We start from the raw sequence: 16,712 nt of genomic DNA on the forward strand, positions 1-16,712 counted from the left end.
ACAGCTCTGATGAGCACAAATCTCCTGGCATTCCTTTTGTTGAAGAAGCACAGACAGGTAAATAGGTATATGTACTATTGAAAGATTCAACCTACAGCATAGTGAACACTTACCTGCCACATAGCTCAGTACCCTTGTACTATTCTGATTCTGTTTTAAAGGGAGTGGACAAAGGACAGCTAGCATCGGATTTGAAATGGCTGATTTCAGAGTTGAAGGTTCGTCAGCGGGATGTAGGATTCTCTGGGGAGCCTGAGACAGTTGTTCATTATGCCAGTCTCCTGCTGGGGGAAAACTTAGTGACAAGGTAATTGAGCATTTAAACAAATCTTATTTCACCAGATTCAAAGCATAATGCCTCAGCACAGTGGTAAATCTAGTCATCGGAAAGAAATTGCAGAGCATATATCTACATGTCAATGGCATCTTGCAGTAGAATTTTTTTTTTTTTGGAGGTACATGTTCTTTATCAATCTATTTTCATTCAGGACAATCGAATCTAGTTCATCAGTGGAGTTCTATAAGTCCAGTACTGAATTGTCTGCCATTGTGGAGCTGAGTTACTACAGTAATGCTGTCCTATCACCATTCTTATTGGAGAGTGTGATCTCCTGTGCCATCATATATCGTTGTGAAGTGTCACTAGACAACACTCCTGGTCATGTGACCTGTTCAGCAACCAATGAGGAGATCTTAGAAACGGCAGTAAAAATATGTCGGCTGCTTGGACACGAGTTCACTTTCGTTTCAGTAAGACTATAATTTAATGCATTACAGATACCACAATAACAAGTCCTGAATATTTTATTAAATTGAAAAGATTGGTACATGCCTGTCCACCGGCTAACATGTGGTTGTGAAATATAATTGTCTGTATGTGTATTTGTATTTCAGCCCTGCAAATGCCTGGAAGAGGCTCTTTCTGATGTACTAGACCAGATGATATGCATGGAAATTGTTCAGGTCAAGGAGACCCTTGTGAGTGCATCTATATTTAGATGTCCATAGACACACTTGACTTTCTGCTCTTTTTTTAAAAACTAAAACGCATATTTAACAACATATCTCAAGATACATTTTTGCATGTATGTGATTTTGATGATTTAAATATTTGACTGGTCAGTGTGAAGACCAGTACAGTACCTATGAGAAGAGCTGGGCCCAGAGACTCTCAGCAAACATGGCATGGGCCGAGGAAGATGATGATGATGATGATGACCTTATATTCCAACAGACTTGTCAGGTGGTAGCTCATTTTTCAAACTTCTTATAAACATGTACGTACTCATTTTCTATGACTACTGTAGAATCATTTAAATTCATGGGGGCCAATATTAGTGGATTTCTGAATTTTTACGGCTTCGTGGGGACATAATTTCGTGGATTTATATATTTGTAAGATTCTTGTATACTAGTTGTCTTTATTCGTTGAGGATGTAAATTCTTGGGTAAGGGGTACCCATGAATTCCACGAAAATTGAGCCACCACGAATTCTAATGATTCCACAGTATAGCAACAAAATGACCCTGGATTCCTAGAAGTGTTCTCTTGTTTGGTGTCACTTATGAGTAGTACATGTACTTGTGTTTAGGTAGTTCCATCCTCATGTGATGTCATAGGTTTTCGCAAGATCTTTATTAGCCGAGTTGCAACGAAGTTGAACTCTGCTATTGGTTTGGTGATTTGGGTGTCAACAATTGGTTTCCGGATGATAACTGGAAAAGTTTACAATCTAATCATATGAAACTTTAATATATTGTTGGGTACCAGGTAAGGAAGACCCCTATTGATTTTGGAGAAAAATGGTCAAAGGTCAAGGTTACATTGACCGAAAATAGAATGAAAAATTTGGTTTCCGGATGATAATTCAGAAAGTTTAAATCCGAATCAAATGAAACTTTGATATATTGTTGGGTACCAGGTAAGGAAGACCCCTATTGATTTTAGAGAAAAAAGGTCAAGGTCAGTGACCGAATATAGAATGAAAATTTGGTTTCTGGATGATAACTCAGAAAGTTTAAATCCAAATCAAATGATACTTGAAGATATTGTTATGTACCAGGTAAGGAAGACCCCTATTGATTTTGGAGAAAATATGTCAAAGTTCAAGGTCACAGTGACCGAAAATAGATTTAAAATTCCAAAAGAAATTTGGTTTCCGGAGGATAACTTGAAAATTTTAATTTGAATCAAACGAAACTTGGATATATTGTTGGATACCAGCAAAGCAAGGCCCCTAAAATTTATTCATGATAGAAATACATCTTTTGGAGGAATTTTATTCACTGGCTATAATAAAAAAAAAATGGTGGATGATTTGATATTGAAAAGGTTTATATTTTGTATCAACAATTAATAATCTATACTACAAAATGTTGTCAAGGGCAATAACTCATATGCTGGTATATCTCCATTTTAATATGATTTCTTTGATATCCAGAATTAATTTAAATATTTTTTATTTATATTTTGAAACTTTTGAAATTAAATTTTTGTCATTTCAACCAGTTTTTAGGTTTTTTTAATGCTGTTTCATGAAATTGTGTGATTTCTGATGTTGACTTGTACTTGTTTATGTATGTCTGACATCTTTTGGGTATGCATTCTATACTTCTTATGATACCATCTAGTTTATTCTCCAAATTGCTCTACATGATGAGAAAAAACGAAAGTTATTCACAAACCATTAATTCTCTGTCGTAACTATTATAGGTGAACATAGACCGCCCAGACTGCATGGAGAAGCTAAAGTTTTACCACCAGGTGCTTGCTCCATTCCTGGAGTCTTGCTACGTCACAGCCTGTCAGATAAACACATGTCTGCACTCACAGATCCTTGGTAAGATGATTTCTGATATACAGGTGTACCATTGTGGAATGTTGTGCTCACCTGACCAACAGAAATAAATCTACAATTGGAAGATTCTTTCTTTCTTCTGGTTATTATCAATAATCCCAAATTATTAGGACATCTGTTTTATAGTTCCCTTGTAGCCCATTTGAAGAAATATTATAAGTAACTTCTTTCAGAGAAAAGATTTTGCCAACCTACCATACCTACATATACCAAATCATATAGAGTAAGGAGAGGGCAAGGATATTGTAAAATTAGCGTGAAACAGACAAAATTATTCAGTAATTGTTTACATTTATTTCAGAGAGTGAATTTCTTCACCATATTCACTTTGAAGCCAAGAGGAGGGTCATTGATAACCTTGCACTGTATGGTAAATACATTTTACAATACACTGTATAAAAAGAATTCATATTTATAATCAAGAGTAATGAAAATTTGGATAGAATGGATTTCCAATACAATTAATCTTTTAATGCAAACTACATGTATCTATACAGAGTTCTTGCACAGTGATGTTGATTCTGGACTTTAACCAATAAGAAGTTGTATTTGTACTGAAACCATTTTAATGTTAGTCCCCAGACATTTGGTATTTGTTATACACCTTAATTTTTTTCCTATATAAAACTAATACAATTTAGTAACAACATTTTAACTGTTGAAACCAACTCGCACACTCATGGACTATTGACCGTTCAACAGTTTACGAACTGTTGACTGGGCAATAGTCTGCCCTATTTCTATTGACTATGCATTTCATATGATTCTTTGTCTGCTTCTTTCTTTACGTAATGGTGAAGTTCACTGATTTAACTGATAATGAAATACAGAATTTATTAGACGAAAAGCAGAGCAGAAAACATGAAAAACACGATTATTAGTATTAAGATATTGGGTATGTTTTCTTTTAAACTATATTGGGTATGTTTTCTTTTAAACTAATACAAATGTACGCAATCACACTGTCCTGTTGAACGCTCATAGTCAACAAACCATGTGCATTCAGAAAAAAAACAACATAAAAAGAAAGAAAGTCTATAACAAACAGTTACAGACTGTGTCCTCAGACAACAGCTGCTTTGTTTGACCCTCGAACGGAACTGTTGCCGCCCTCAGCGTACGACTTCAGGCAACAGATCCGTCCTCGGATCAAACAAAACACCTGTTGTCCTGGAACCCAGTCAATAACTGTATAATGTAATATGTACAAAGACTATGTTGTAATACTGAAGATCAACTTTTATCTTTACAGAGGAAAGTGTTGTTTTGGATTCCCTGAAGAATTCCCTGAAATCCTTCAGTGATTTGAAAATTATTGACGTTTACTGTGTGGGAAATCTAAGAATGGTGGAACTCCATGATCATTTTGAAGTGAAAGAAAAACTCAATAAATATTTAGAACTATTAGAAGTCTTAAAAGGGTGACTTGATGTCAACTGGGTGTATTGTGTGATTGTTTGACATTTAAAGTAGATATGGATCTACATCGAATGTTAGGTACATGTATTACGTGCAAGACATTATCCAAGGTTGTTAAAAATGCTGTGGTATGTGCTTTATACTCTGTCTCCATGAATTGGCAAAAATTGTGGCTTGTACGTGAAGTTTATATGTTAATTATGCTACAATATATATCTATTGCACATATATATTTATATTAAACACTGCAACTGCCAATGTACAACTGATGATCTTGCTATAAAGCTAATAGTAATTTCCATTTGTGTGTTGGAAGGTCAGGTTGTCTGTAACTTTACTTCCTAATGTTTTCGTTTAGAGGAGAGGCAAATTTGAGGAAATACTCAGTAGTATTGTGTAATTTTTTACTTGATGATTTTTCTACTATGATACCAGAGGACATTCACTTATTTCATTTCACAACTCTCTAAGGAGGGAGATATCTCTTGTCGTAATTGAGAAGATGAAATATTGTATAATATTTACATGTTTATAATAAATGAGACAAATTTTGACAGTTTTTCTTGTTGATTTCCACAAGATCCTATAATTTATAAGTTAAGTGATTACAACATTGTAGTGAAACTGATGCAGGTATTAGTGATTACAACATTGTAGTGAAACTGATGCAGGTATAAGTGATTACAACATTGTAGTGAAACTGATGTATAATAGTTAAGTGATTACAACATTGTAGTGAAACTGATGTATAATAGTTAAGTGATTACAACATTGTAGTGAAACTGATGCAGTTATTTGGCTACAGTCGGAGTATAGTAATCAATTTGACCTTGGTAAAGTGTAGTGAATATTTCTTAGACCTCTTTGAATTTTTACCCAGCTATTTCAAGGTCAAAACAAATGTTTGCAGGTCTTATACTTTCATTTACAATGCTTTTGGAAAGAGGACAACAGGTTTGAACTTGGCAGTAACATCTTGTTCTAAGAATCCATGTATTTCTTGTTTTTAAAAATACACTGTAGAAGAAATTATAAAATCAAGAGACTTGCGGTACAAAATAAAACACTAGAAGAAATTATAAAATCAAGAGACTTGCGGTACAAAATAAAACACTAGAAGAAATTATAAAATCAAGAGACTTGCGGTACAAAATAAAACACTAGAAGAAATTATAAAATCAAGAGACTTGTGGTACAAAATAAAACACTGTAGAAGAAATTATAAAATCAAGAGACTTGCGGTACAAAATAAAACACTAGAAGAAATTATAAAATCAAGAGACTTGCGGTACAAAATAAAACACTAGAAGAAATTATAAAATCAAGAGACTTGCGGTACAAAATAAACTACTTGTACAATGTAGATCTTCTTGTCTGCAAAAAATTGAAGTCTTTTTCCACCTTGAGGTTTGAAGAAATGTAAAGATGTTTCAATTTGTAAAAAAAAAAAAATAATTATAGAAAAAATGTAATGTTTTGAAAAGGAAATATGACTGACCATGACACCTAAGTCAAGCTAGAGATGTTGAATTTGATTTTTTTTTTTTAAAAGCATTAACACAAGAATGACCTCAAATTCAAGGTCACAGTATATAAAGTTGAAAACTCAAATTGATTATCTTGAAATAGTATTGAAAAATATTTCAAACATTATTAGAGTCCCACCAATAGGCAGGAGTTCAAACATTATTGGAGTCCCACCTATAGACAGCTCAAACATTAGAGTCCCACCTATAGGCAGCTCAAACATCAGAGTCCCACCTATAGGCAGCTCAAACATCAGAGTCCCACCTATAGGCGGCTCACATTATCAGAGTCCCCTCTATAGGCAGGAGCTCAAACATTAAAATCCCACATATAGGCAGGAGCTCTAATGATCAGCTTGTTTGTGCATTGACAGTTTATGGACTTTTTATGGCTATCCCTGCAGCTATTGAAGTCAATATTTATTATACATAAATTTTTATCAATGGGTTACAGATGAAGTTTGAGTTTGGACTTTGTTGACCTTTTTTAAAAAGAGCAATAAATCAATATTATGGAACATAATAGCATTTATGTTTAAAGCGTATATATATGTGTCATTTACCCTATTGGGGACCTCGTATAACTTTACCCCGTTGGGGGCCTCAAGTTTGTTAGCCAATCAATGGCTTGGATAGGCACGCGATAGCTTGTGTTTTGCACACGTTAGCCTTTTCATATACATGGGATTCAGTGAATACAAATTGTAAAGCGGATCAAAGTTTTTTCATTTTGTTCAACCCTCCACCACCCCAACTTTCCGTCCTCAATATGGAGGTTTACTCCGGTGCTATGCAATCTTTTTATATAGGCTTTTTCGTCATTTGGGTTGGCCTTATTTGTTCACCATCTTTTTGCTCTGGGTTTGTTTTGATGAATTTTTATTTGTCATCTTATAGCGTAGCATTATTAAAGTTATTTTGTCTTCTTTGGGGGAAATCAGACTTTGAGTAATTTAGCTTTGCAGGTACTTTGATGTAGAATGTATTATCTGATTTCCGCCAAAATCTTATGTTGAAGATTTCTTTCGTCATTTGGTATTGTAATAAATGACAAATTTTCAATCTCAATCATTCTTTTGTTAGATTTTTTATGACAGCAAAAACGAGCTATGGTGAGCAGAGTTTGGGTAATTGAAGCCGATAAACATAAATGCTATAAAGTGGAGTCTTTTTTGTATACATGCCATGATATATCTAAAAAAAAAAAAAGTTCCATTTAGGGTTAAACATCATTATAATAGAAAAGGTTCTGAATCACCTTGAAACGTGTGGAAAATTTCATTTTTCTGATGACTGACCTAATTCTCAAGGTCAAAGGCCATTGATTGCAACTGAGATTAGGCTTTTAAGCACAAAAATCATGCATACTCAGGAACATTACTTCCCATTTGGAGTCATCAGATCCTCATGATTAAAACATATGTATGTAACACAATCTTTGCACGGGCAATGATCCATGGCATTTCTCTGTTGAGTTATATGAATACAGAAACACTGTAGATAATCACCCTTGTCTAGCAAAGATGGTAACGCACGAGCTTTAACACAAAGATTTCAGTGAGGATTTCATGTCTACACTACTTATAGTTCAGGAGGTGCAGCAATAACAAGCTATTTTCAACCCAAGATCTCACCAACCCTGTAAGGGAACAAAGTTCAAGTACACGGGGTGATATTCAATCTTTCATGAAGTTGACCGTGATGTACCTGGTATACATATACTCTATGATTACGTGTACCAGATACAGTGTATGATATTGCTGATATCAAGTATCTTGTACGATTTCTAGTTCCCAGATACACAGTATAATTAGTAGTAGCAGGTATACTGTATAATTACTAGTACCAGCTATCTTGTATAATTAGTAGTTCCAGATCATCATCATCCATTTTGATTATTCAGGCCAAATTAATCCTTTTGCAATGATGGGCCTCGCTGTTCTGTCCAGATCAAAGTATATAGTATAATTACTAGTCCCACAAATACTATACAAGAGATGTTTGTAGAACATATATGCCCCCCCCCCCCCAGTGCAAAATTGAAAAGGGTTACACACATGCATCATTTAATTGATAGTAGTATTACCAATTTAAAATATTGAGCAGACAATATCTTCCTACGTCAAGAGTGGATTGACCAAAATCAATAGGGGTCATCTTCTCCTGAAGATGTACCAGTGTACCAAGTTTGATGTCTGTCAAGCAAAGGGTTCTCAAAATATTGAGCGGACAGTATATTCCTATGTCCAGTTTGACCCTTGACCATGTGACCTCAAAATCAATAGGGGTCTTCAACTCCTTAGGATGTACCAAGTTTGATGTCTGTCAAGCAAAGGGTTCTCAAAATATTGAGCGGACAGTATATTCCTATGTCCAGTTTGACCCTTGACCATGTGACCTCAAAATCAATAGGGGTTTTCTACTCCTTAGGATGTACCAAGTTTGATGTCTGTCAAGCAAAGGGTTCTCAAGATATTGAGCGGACAGTGTCTTCCTATGTCCAGAATAGATTGACCTTTTGACCTGAAAAAACAATAGGGTCTTCTACTACTCATAACCCACATATGAAATATCATTACGATCAAGTGAATGGTTCTCAAGATATTGAGCGGACATGTGGTCTACCGACCGACAGGTGCAAAGCAATATGCCCCTCTTCTTTGAAGGGGGGGGGGGGGGGGGGGCATAATAATTATTGTTGTCTGTAAATTTTATCTCAAGTGTTGAATACCAGGACAGTGCATTGTAGACCATAATATGGACATATCACAGAATTCAGAAACTCAAAAAAAAAAACAAAAAAAAAGAGAGGAAAATGCCAACATCAGATTGGAGTTTCTGTTCATCTAATAGAGACAACATCCAATCCAATCAGATTATCTGTACTCTGATAAAATGATAAACCATAATGACTGCTCATCAAATCAGTTTCTGTTCTCTGATGTAGAGATAATACCAAATGATTCCTCTTAACCCCTACAGATACTTCAAGTACTGTTTGTGACCAAGGTCCCAAATAATGTGATGAACAGGACTAAAACTGAATGACAACATTTAATTGCAAAGAATACATAGAAAATGATAGTTTCTGTTATCGAAAGCTGACATTTCAATATACAGGGAATGTACATGTATTTTTATAAAAATGATATGGTTTTTTTTATCACAAGCAATATTTGTATCACAGCTTATGAAAATGAACACATTTTCTGTATGAAATACATAATTTCTATCTGTAAGCATATAGTTACAGTATAAAAAATATTCGAGAGTAACAAGAGGCTGTGATTTGAGTCCACGTCAGTTGAGCAGCTTATGCACAATTACAATCTCCAAGTTTCTTACTGCTGTTAAAGTTCAAAGGACAAGGCAGATTAAGGGCCCCATGTGACCCTCATTTTCACTTACAGTTCAAAATGTATTTAAAACCATCAAACCTAATAAAAACTTGTTTCAAGATAATGCCTTAATAAAAATACATAATAATGATCATGAATAAAAGTGACTAAGGCCACAACAGGGTGTCAAGCCACTTCTGATCTAAAAAATATAGGATTTTAGGAAAATTTTTTACAGTTTATAGGGCAAATATAGGAATTTTTATGGCACATTTATAGGAATAAATGGGGTTTTTATAAAGAAAGTTTATTGTTTCTGCATAAAAATCTAGCAAGCATAGTATCTTACTGGAGAAGAAATAATATTAAACATAAACAAAGACAATGTCCTTTCAGTATGGACAGTTTTCCATCCAATAGACAGTTCTTATACAATCATCATAGTTATTCTCTTCACAACAATCAAATTAAATATCAGTTTAGCATTAACTCCTGGATTTTTGTCAGTTTTTTGTTTTTTTTTTTAATCATTTTTGAAAATAGGACTGTCATTTTTTTTGGGATATACAGGGCTTTATAGGGATTTTAATGACTTATAAGGAAAATATAGGAACCTTCAAGTTAATAGGAAAATATAGGAATAAATAGGGACTTGACACCCTTTTGTCCAAAAATTAGGAAATTCAGAATTTTCATTAACTTTGTGTGAATTTGGAGTGTATCATATAAGTTAACTTGCCTTATTGTTTCTACGACTGAAACAAAAAAAATTTCCATTGAAGGAAGTGAATGCTGACATTGATGTCAATACTGATTGCATACATTAAATCAAACAACATCGACATTTGATAGAAATATTACTACACAAAAGAATATCACCCATAAAAATAATTATGAAAGACATATTAAAAACATTGCACAGGAGCAAAATCAAACCTGGAGAGTTTAACTGACTTCACAAAATAAATCTTTTTCTCCTCTAGCATGTTTCTCAACATAAAGCCGAGCAATATCATCAAAGTATTTCCTACTCAGCAAAATACGGAACACAAAATCGGGAATTATTTTCATTTCAATACATTTCTCGATTAAGCTGTTGAGCTCTTCTGATCCAGAGGCCCTGTTTGGGGTGAGACTATCTGCAAAGCTAGCAACACGGTAATATTTCCTGCGACTGTCTTCAAACAGGAACTCACTGTCTTGAAACGAATTGTTCAGTAAACTCTCATTTAGATTTGGTGTTGTGCGATGAGGGAGATGCCATCCCCCAATATGGTAATCCAGTTCACTGTGACTCACCGTTCTAAATACCGGGTTATCTTTGGCCACAGCAGTGGCCCTGGGCATCTCATCACAGACATCGTTGTCACCCACTTCAGATGCTGGCTCCCTCTGGTGGTAGGATGATACCTCATCTTTAGCTCTCAGATTTGATTGCACATCTTGATGTGTTTGGGACAAATGAAAGCTTCTTTGAGCTTTAAGAGACTGTGGGTTCAATTTCATTGGAGAGGGTGATACATATGTCCTTAGACTGTGCTGTATAGTGGATCGGACTGTGTCAGTGTGGTGGCTCTGTTCTATGTTAGGCGTCGCTGGGTTTGAACGTCGTGAAGTCTGATGCATCACATGACTGGGATGACTCTCGTATGATCTTTGGCTACGCTGTAATACAGGTGTAGCTCTTTGATGAGAATGAAGACTTTGATGAAGTGATCTTTTTAGAGAGGACTGAGGTCTTTCTTCTGTGTGTGGAACAGGTGTAGCTCTTGGGGTGTTTGTGCTGGAGATATTCCCATCATATACAAAAGAGGATCCATTTTCACCAGCTAAGCTTATTTCTGGAAAATCGACCACATTATCCTCTTCAGAATCTGAAGCAGAAAGGAGTCCTATTTAATGTATGTATTAATACTTTGTACATCACACTTGACTTCCTATTTAATGTGTGTATTAATACTTTGTACGTCGTACTTGACTTCCTATTTAATGTATGTATCAATACTTTGTACCTCACACTTGACTTCCTATTTAATGTGTGTATTAATACTTTGTACATCACACTTGACTTCCTATTTAATGTGTGTATTAATACTTTGTACGTCACACTTGACTTCCTATTTAATGTGTATTAATACTTTGTACGTCGTACTTGACTTCCTATTTAATGTATGTATCAATACTTTGTACATCACACTTGACTTCCTATTTAATGTGTGTATTAATACTTTGTACGTCACACTTGACTTCCTATTTAATGTGTATTAATACTTTGTACGTCGTACTTGACTTCCTATTTAATGTATGTATCAATACTTTGTACATCACACTTGACTTCCTATTTAATGTGTGTATTAATACTTTGTACGTCACACTTGACTTCCTATTTAATGTGTGTATTAATACTTTGTACATCACACTTGACTTCCTATTTAATGTGTGTATTAATACTTTGTACATCACACTTGACTTCCTATTTAATGTGTGTATTAATACTTTGTACGTCACACTTGACTTCCTATTTAATGTGTATTAATACTTTGTACGTCGTACTTGACTTCCTATTTAATGTATGTATCAATACTTTGTACATCACACTTGACTTCCTATTTAATGTGTGTATCAATACTTTGTACATCACACTTGACTTCCTATTTAATGTGTGTATTAATACTTTGTACATCACACTTGACTTCCTATTTAATGTGTGTATTAATACTTTGTACGTCACACTTGACTTCCTATTTAATGTGTATTAATACTTTGTACGTCGTACTTGACTTCCTATTTAATGTATGTATCAATACTTTGTACATCACACTTGACTTCCTATTTAATGTGTGTATTAATACTTTGTACGTCACACTTGACTTCCTATTTAATGTGTGTATTAATACTTTGTACATCACACTTGACTTCCTATTTAATGTGTGTATTAATACTCTGTACATCACACTTGACTTCCTATATTTAATGTGTGTATTAATACTTTGTACATCACACTTGACTTCCTATTTAATGTGTGTATTAATACTTTGTACGTCGTACTTGACTTCAAAATCTAACTCCCTCTGACCTGTATCATCTTCAGCGTCCAGGTCTACTATTATCCCCCCCTTCAGCAGAGACTCCGCTATGGATATCGCTGTCCATCTCTTTTCTTTACTGTTGTCTGAGTTCTCCAAATCAGGATCTGTGGATAGAGAGAAATATAGACAACATAAAACAACAATAGGCCATTTATCTGAATACCCACATCATTCATCCTGATCACACTGAGACCAAATCTCAACATCTCTGTCACTTAATGTACATCTCTGTCACTTAATGTACACCTCTGTCACCCTTCATGTATCCCCACTTTGAGCCATGAGTCATGGTTCCAAATACAGTAAAACACGGTTACAGTGAACACAAAGTGATATTTATTCCCTGTAGTTTTAAAACATTATGATCGTGTCAGATAAAACGAATTACGTTTATAGCGAGCGAAATTCGCGTTGAGCTCGCTCCATTGATTACACACGAGTCACGTGATTTGCTCTTCATCAGCTGAAAAAAAAAGGAGTATTACCCATAATGCTTCTGGAAAAATGTCGCCGTTACTGCGATATACTTCATTGACAATCCCATACTTAAAATCATTAGATTGTTTAGAAAGTACCATAAATGTTTTTAAATTCTCAAAAAGCTTTCTCATAGCTTCAAACATGACGTCAGTGTAACTGTTTACACCAACCGCATTATATTTCCTGTGTTAAATGAAGAGGCGGATCAAAATGTTGTGTAGCAAGATGCTAATAGGCTTCGCTTGTCTCAATGGTTACACCGTACAACATATTAATGAATCGAAACTGTTCACCGCTATTGATTCACACAATGAACTTATATCAATTGGTTACAGATCAAGTTTGAGTTTGGGCTTTATTGACATATTCTTTAAAGAGTTATGGACCTTGAACTTGGCAAACTTCTGGGATTCAAGGTAAAAAAAAATATTTTATTTTTTACCAAGTTCAACAAGAGGTACTGTGAGCAATGCTCACAAAGAATACCCCCCACTTACCCCAATCTCCCAAAGGGTGTTGTTAATAGGTATAAATTACCTCTTTCCTGAGTGTAAAAAAAGAAAGGGCATGACAAAACCTTGGGTAGTCTCTTCTCTAGGAGTGCACTTGACCTTTAACCCTTTGACCCCAAAATCGATAGAGAACATCTTCCTTCCATGGGTAGTCCATATGTATGATATGGTGACTGTAGGTGGAAAGGATAACGCTTTAGAGCCCAGAAACCATATTGCTACTTCGATGTCCAGTGTACTTGACCTTAGACCTTTTGACCCCAAAATCGATAGGGAACATCTTCGTCCCATGGGTAGTCCATATGTATGATATGGTGACTAGGTGGAAAGGAAAACGCTTGAGAGCCCAAAAACCATATTGCTACTTCGATGTCCAGTGCGCTTGACCTTTGTTCTTAAAATCGATAGGGAACATCTTCGTTCCATGGGTAGTCTATATGTATGATATGGTGACTGTAGGTGGAAAGGATAACGCTTTAGAGTCCGGAAACCATTGCATCTACTGATGGACGGACAACCTGATTCTAGTATACCCCCACCACAACTTTGTTGTGGGAGTATAACAACCATGAAAATTCAGTCAACATCTTCAATACCCTTACAAAAACTATGTGAACTAATAAGGTTTTATAGGAATACGCCAGTTTCAAGATACAAACTCTTCTGTATAGGAGGTGCATTTAGTGGAACTTTGAATGCCTAAGTGGGACAGAGTGGATATACAGCCAACGAGGAAGACGATGAAATGTATTAAAAGCGGCTTCTCTTTAAATATGTAAATGTGGGAAATACAAAATGCTATCGAAAGAAATGTTTTACCAAAGTGGAAACATACAAACAATGTCATATTTGCAAGAAATACCTTGGATATGGTACTTATGACCAGCGAAATAACGTGATAGGATAAGAATTCTATGTATTTAATTACTCCCTAAATACTTATCACTTACTTAGTTTGTGTATCAGTCGAATTCGGGTTATCAAACAGTGTATGAGAAACTTACTGAGTACATTCACTTACGCTGTGATGAATATCTGTCCCACTCCCGCATGTAAACAAAATTCTTTCGCGCCTTACTATGTACGAGAGTTCTCAAAGGGAAATAACTCGGACGTATCTCGAAACCGGCGTATTGGATGAACAAACATGTACCCTCATTATATAACCCAATTTACTTAAAGGGGCATAACTTTTAAGAAATTGGGTTACACCACAACAAAGATTAATCATGGTGTGTAGTTTTTCTCTAAAGATGGTACACCACAAGTCTCAATTCAATTCACAAAAGCATAAGGGAAAATTGTGCATATGCAAATATTAGAATTGTTAAGTATACTCTTACCAAACTGATAGAAAAGTTCTGGGTGGTGCATGATCCAGGAGACAAGATGAGAACCACTGAAGCACTTCCTGTAGATAAGTAAGTCTTCTCGAATTCTATGAAGAATGGTCTTGACTGTGGCATCAAGGGTACAAATACTGACAGTATCAGATCCATAATACTGTAAACAGAAGACAATGACATTATCATCAAGGTCAAACCTGGGTGCCATTTCTTTCTGCATCCCAGCAGGATGTCATAATACGCAGGAGTTCAACCTGGCTCTGATGTTTTCACTAATGTCTACACTGGTGTAGGCACCAGTCCAACACATCACAGTGAAATTCAAGATTAACACAAGTTTGTGATTCCATTGCCTGATTTCTTGAACATGAAACATGTAACATCCGTTTGTTTTCAGAAAACTTAAATTTTGTGAGCATTGGTTAAAAATGTAATTTTTGATTACTCATGTATAATATCATGTACCCACTTAGGGAGAGGGCTAAAATAGGCTGTCCCTGCTGCCCAATCCCATTTATTTTGAATAAAATGTTGTGTAAATTAAAATCATTTACCCACAAAGACTTGTAATTTACAGTATCAGATTCATTTCTACAGGTGAGAATATATTGCACTTACATGTTCTGTGAGTTTTTCATACAGCTCGATCAACTGATTGCTAGCTGTTGTGTAAATCTGTAGTTTAAACATGACAGATTCCTGTAAAAGAGTCAAACATGAGGTACGGAAGAAACTGTTGCCCTTGGATGAAGACATGACAGCAATATGAAATTTTTAACAAGAAGACGACAGAGCTCGTCAAAAGGGTTAAAATTTGAATAAAAGCATGGTAAACATTTGAAATTAATGGGAGAAGTACCAATTTTGTTTTATATCAGTGAAGTCATTGTGCAGGAAGGTGTTCCATGTCTGCTTCAAACATTCACATCAGAAAGAAGAAAAAATTATAACCCTGGTGGGTACATGTCCTACGTTAATGAGGACAGGACCTGCTGCAAAAACTATAACCTGATCACTCGTCTGGAAAATGTAGGTCAGATGCTGCATCCAAATCATGGATGGTTGTGTTTATCTAAAGATACATCTTACGTGAATATGTTTAATTTTGATTTTTTATTAATAAAATGCATCTCATGTGCAAGTTTAAACTATGTTAGAAGATATGAACTATTTAAAAAAAAATAGTAATCTGCAAAAACTGTTCAGTCAATAATGGGAAAAAAGTAGATAAAATGCAGAATCATGAATGTTTTGTCTGCATCCACAGGTTTGATAGTTTCTTGGAAATGGATCCTCTAATAAATATTAACTTACTGTCCATCAACAATGTTAGGGGTATGACAATAGCTCTTCTGACAATTGTCCCAGAGAGCTAAATATGACAATGGGAGAAACATAATGTTGATACTCACCACCTGAGATAATAAGAGGTTCATGATGTTGATTACTCACCGCCTGAGATAATGAGAGGTTCATGATGTTGATACTCACCGCCCGAGATAATAAGAGGTTCATGATGTTGATACTCACCGCCCGAGATAATAAGAGGTTCATGATGTTGATACTCACTGCCCGAGATAATGAGAGGTTCATGATGTTGATACTCACCGCCCGAAATAATAAGAGGTTCATGATGTTGATACTCACCGCCCAAGATAATGAGAGGTTCATGATGTTGATACTCACCGCCTGAGATAATAAGAGGTTCCTGTGTATGCCTGCATCCTTGCTAGACATCAACTTCAGTAAAATCTGAAAATATGGAAAAAATGTGTTAATCATCAAATAATAATCTGTAGAGGTTAAATCCCACAGAACAGAATGAGACTCACAGTAAAAGCCTGAACCAAATGTTCCCCTGCTTCCAGAGAATTTTCATTGTGAACCAAATTGACAGTTTCTTTCTCAAAGTTCTGCAAAAAATTCAGTTAGGATCTTATTACTACACTGTGTTCACAAACGTACAAGTAAACCAGTTCATTTCCTACCCTATAACGGTACATACACATACTATTAGAATTAGAGTACATTTCGGTTTTTGTTATTGTCTTTTTAGAGCATTTTTGGAAACAAATGCATATGAATTGCTTTATCAGTATTGCTTGCTTTGCTATGTATAAAGGTGAAACAAAAGTTCAACAAAA

General features: G+C 35.2%; 2 protein-coding genes across 7 annotated transcripts in view; one reads left to right on the top strand and one right to left on the bottom strand.

Annotated features, from left to right (window-relative positions):
• LOC125660443 (glycerol-3-phosphate acyltransferase 1, mitochondrial-like) overlaps window positions 1-4,829 on the top strand; it is a 19,349-nt gene extending 14,520 nt beyond the window's left edge. For all 3 annotated transcript variants that reach the window (XM_048892274.2, XM_048892275.2, XM_056148257.1), the window contains exons 15-22: window positions 1-57; window positions 162-307; window positions 489-750; window positions 895-978; window positions 1,124-1,243; window positions 2,714-2,840; window positions 3,160-3,228; window positions 4,111-4,829. The exon at window positions 1-57 is cut by the window's left edge and continues 14 nt beyond it. In XM_048892274.2, coding sequence (XP_048748231.2) covers window positions 1-57; window positions 162-307; window positions 489-750; window positions 895-978; window positions 1,124-1,243; window positions 2,714-2,840; window positions 3,160-3,228; window positions 4,111-4,283 — 1,038 coding nt within the window. In that variant the 3' untranslated portion in view covers window positions 4,284-4,829. The remainder of the gene's footprint in view (window positions 58-161; window positions 308-488; window positions 751-894; window positions 979-1,123; window positions 1,244-2,713; window positions 2,841-3,159; window positions 3,229-4,110) is intronic.
• A 4,009-nt stretch (window positions 4,830-8,838) lies between these two features.
• The window catches only part of LOC125657590 (uncharacterized), a 55,315-nt gene continuing 47,441 nt past the window's right edge, over window positions 8,839-16,712 (bottom strand). For all 4 annotated transcript variants that reach the window (XM_056148300.1, XM_056148299.1, XM_056148297.1 and 1 more), the window contains exons 27-32: window positions 16,401-16,481; window positions 16,255-16,320; window positions 15,187-15,267; window positions 14,566-14,725; window positions 12,218-12,334; window positions 8,839-11,015 (exon numbers count right to left, since the gene is read on the bottom strand). In XM_056148300.1, coding sequence (XP_056004275.1) covers window positions 10,087-11,015; window positions 12,218-12,334; window positions 14,566-14,725; window positions 15,187-15,267; window positions 16,255-16,320; window positions 16,401-16,481 — 1,434 coding nt within the window. In that variant the 3' untranslated portion in view covers window positions 8,839-10,086. The remainder of the gene's footprint in view (window positions 11,016-12,217; window positions 12,335-14,565; window positions 14,726-15,186; window positions 15,268-16,254; window positions 16,321-16,400; window positions 16,482-16,712) is intronic.

The sequence above is a fragment of the Ostrea edulis genome, chromosome 9, assembly GCF_947568905.1.
Source record: "Ostrea edulis chromosome 9, xbOstEdul1.1, whole genome shotgun sequence".
In the NCBI taxonomy this organism is placed as follows: Eukaryota; Metazoa; Mollusca; class Bivalvia; order Ostreida; family Ostreidae; genus Ostrea; species Ostrea edulis.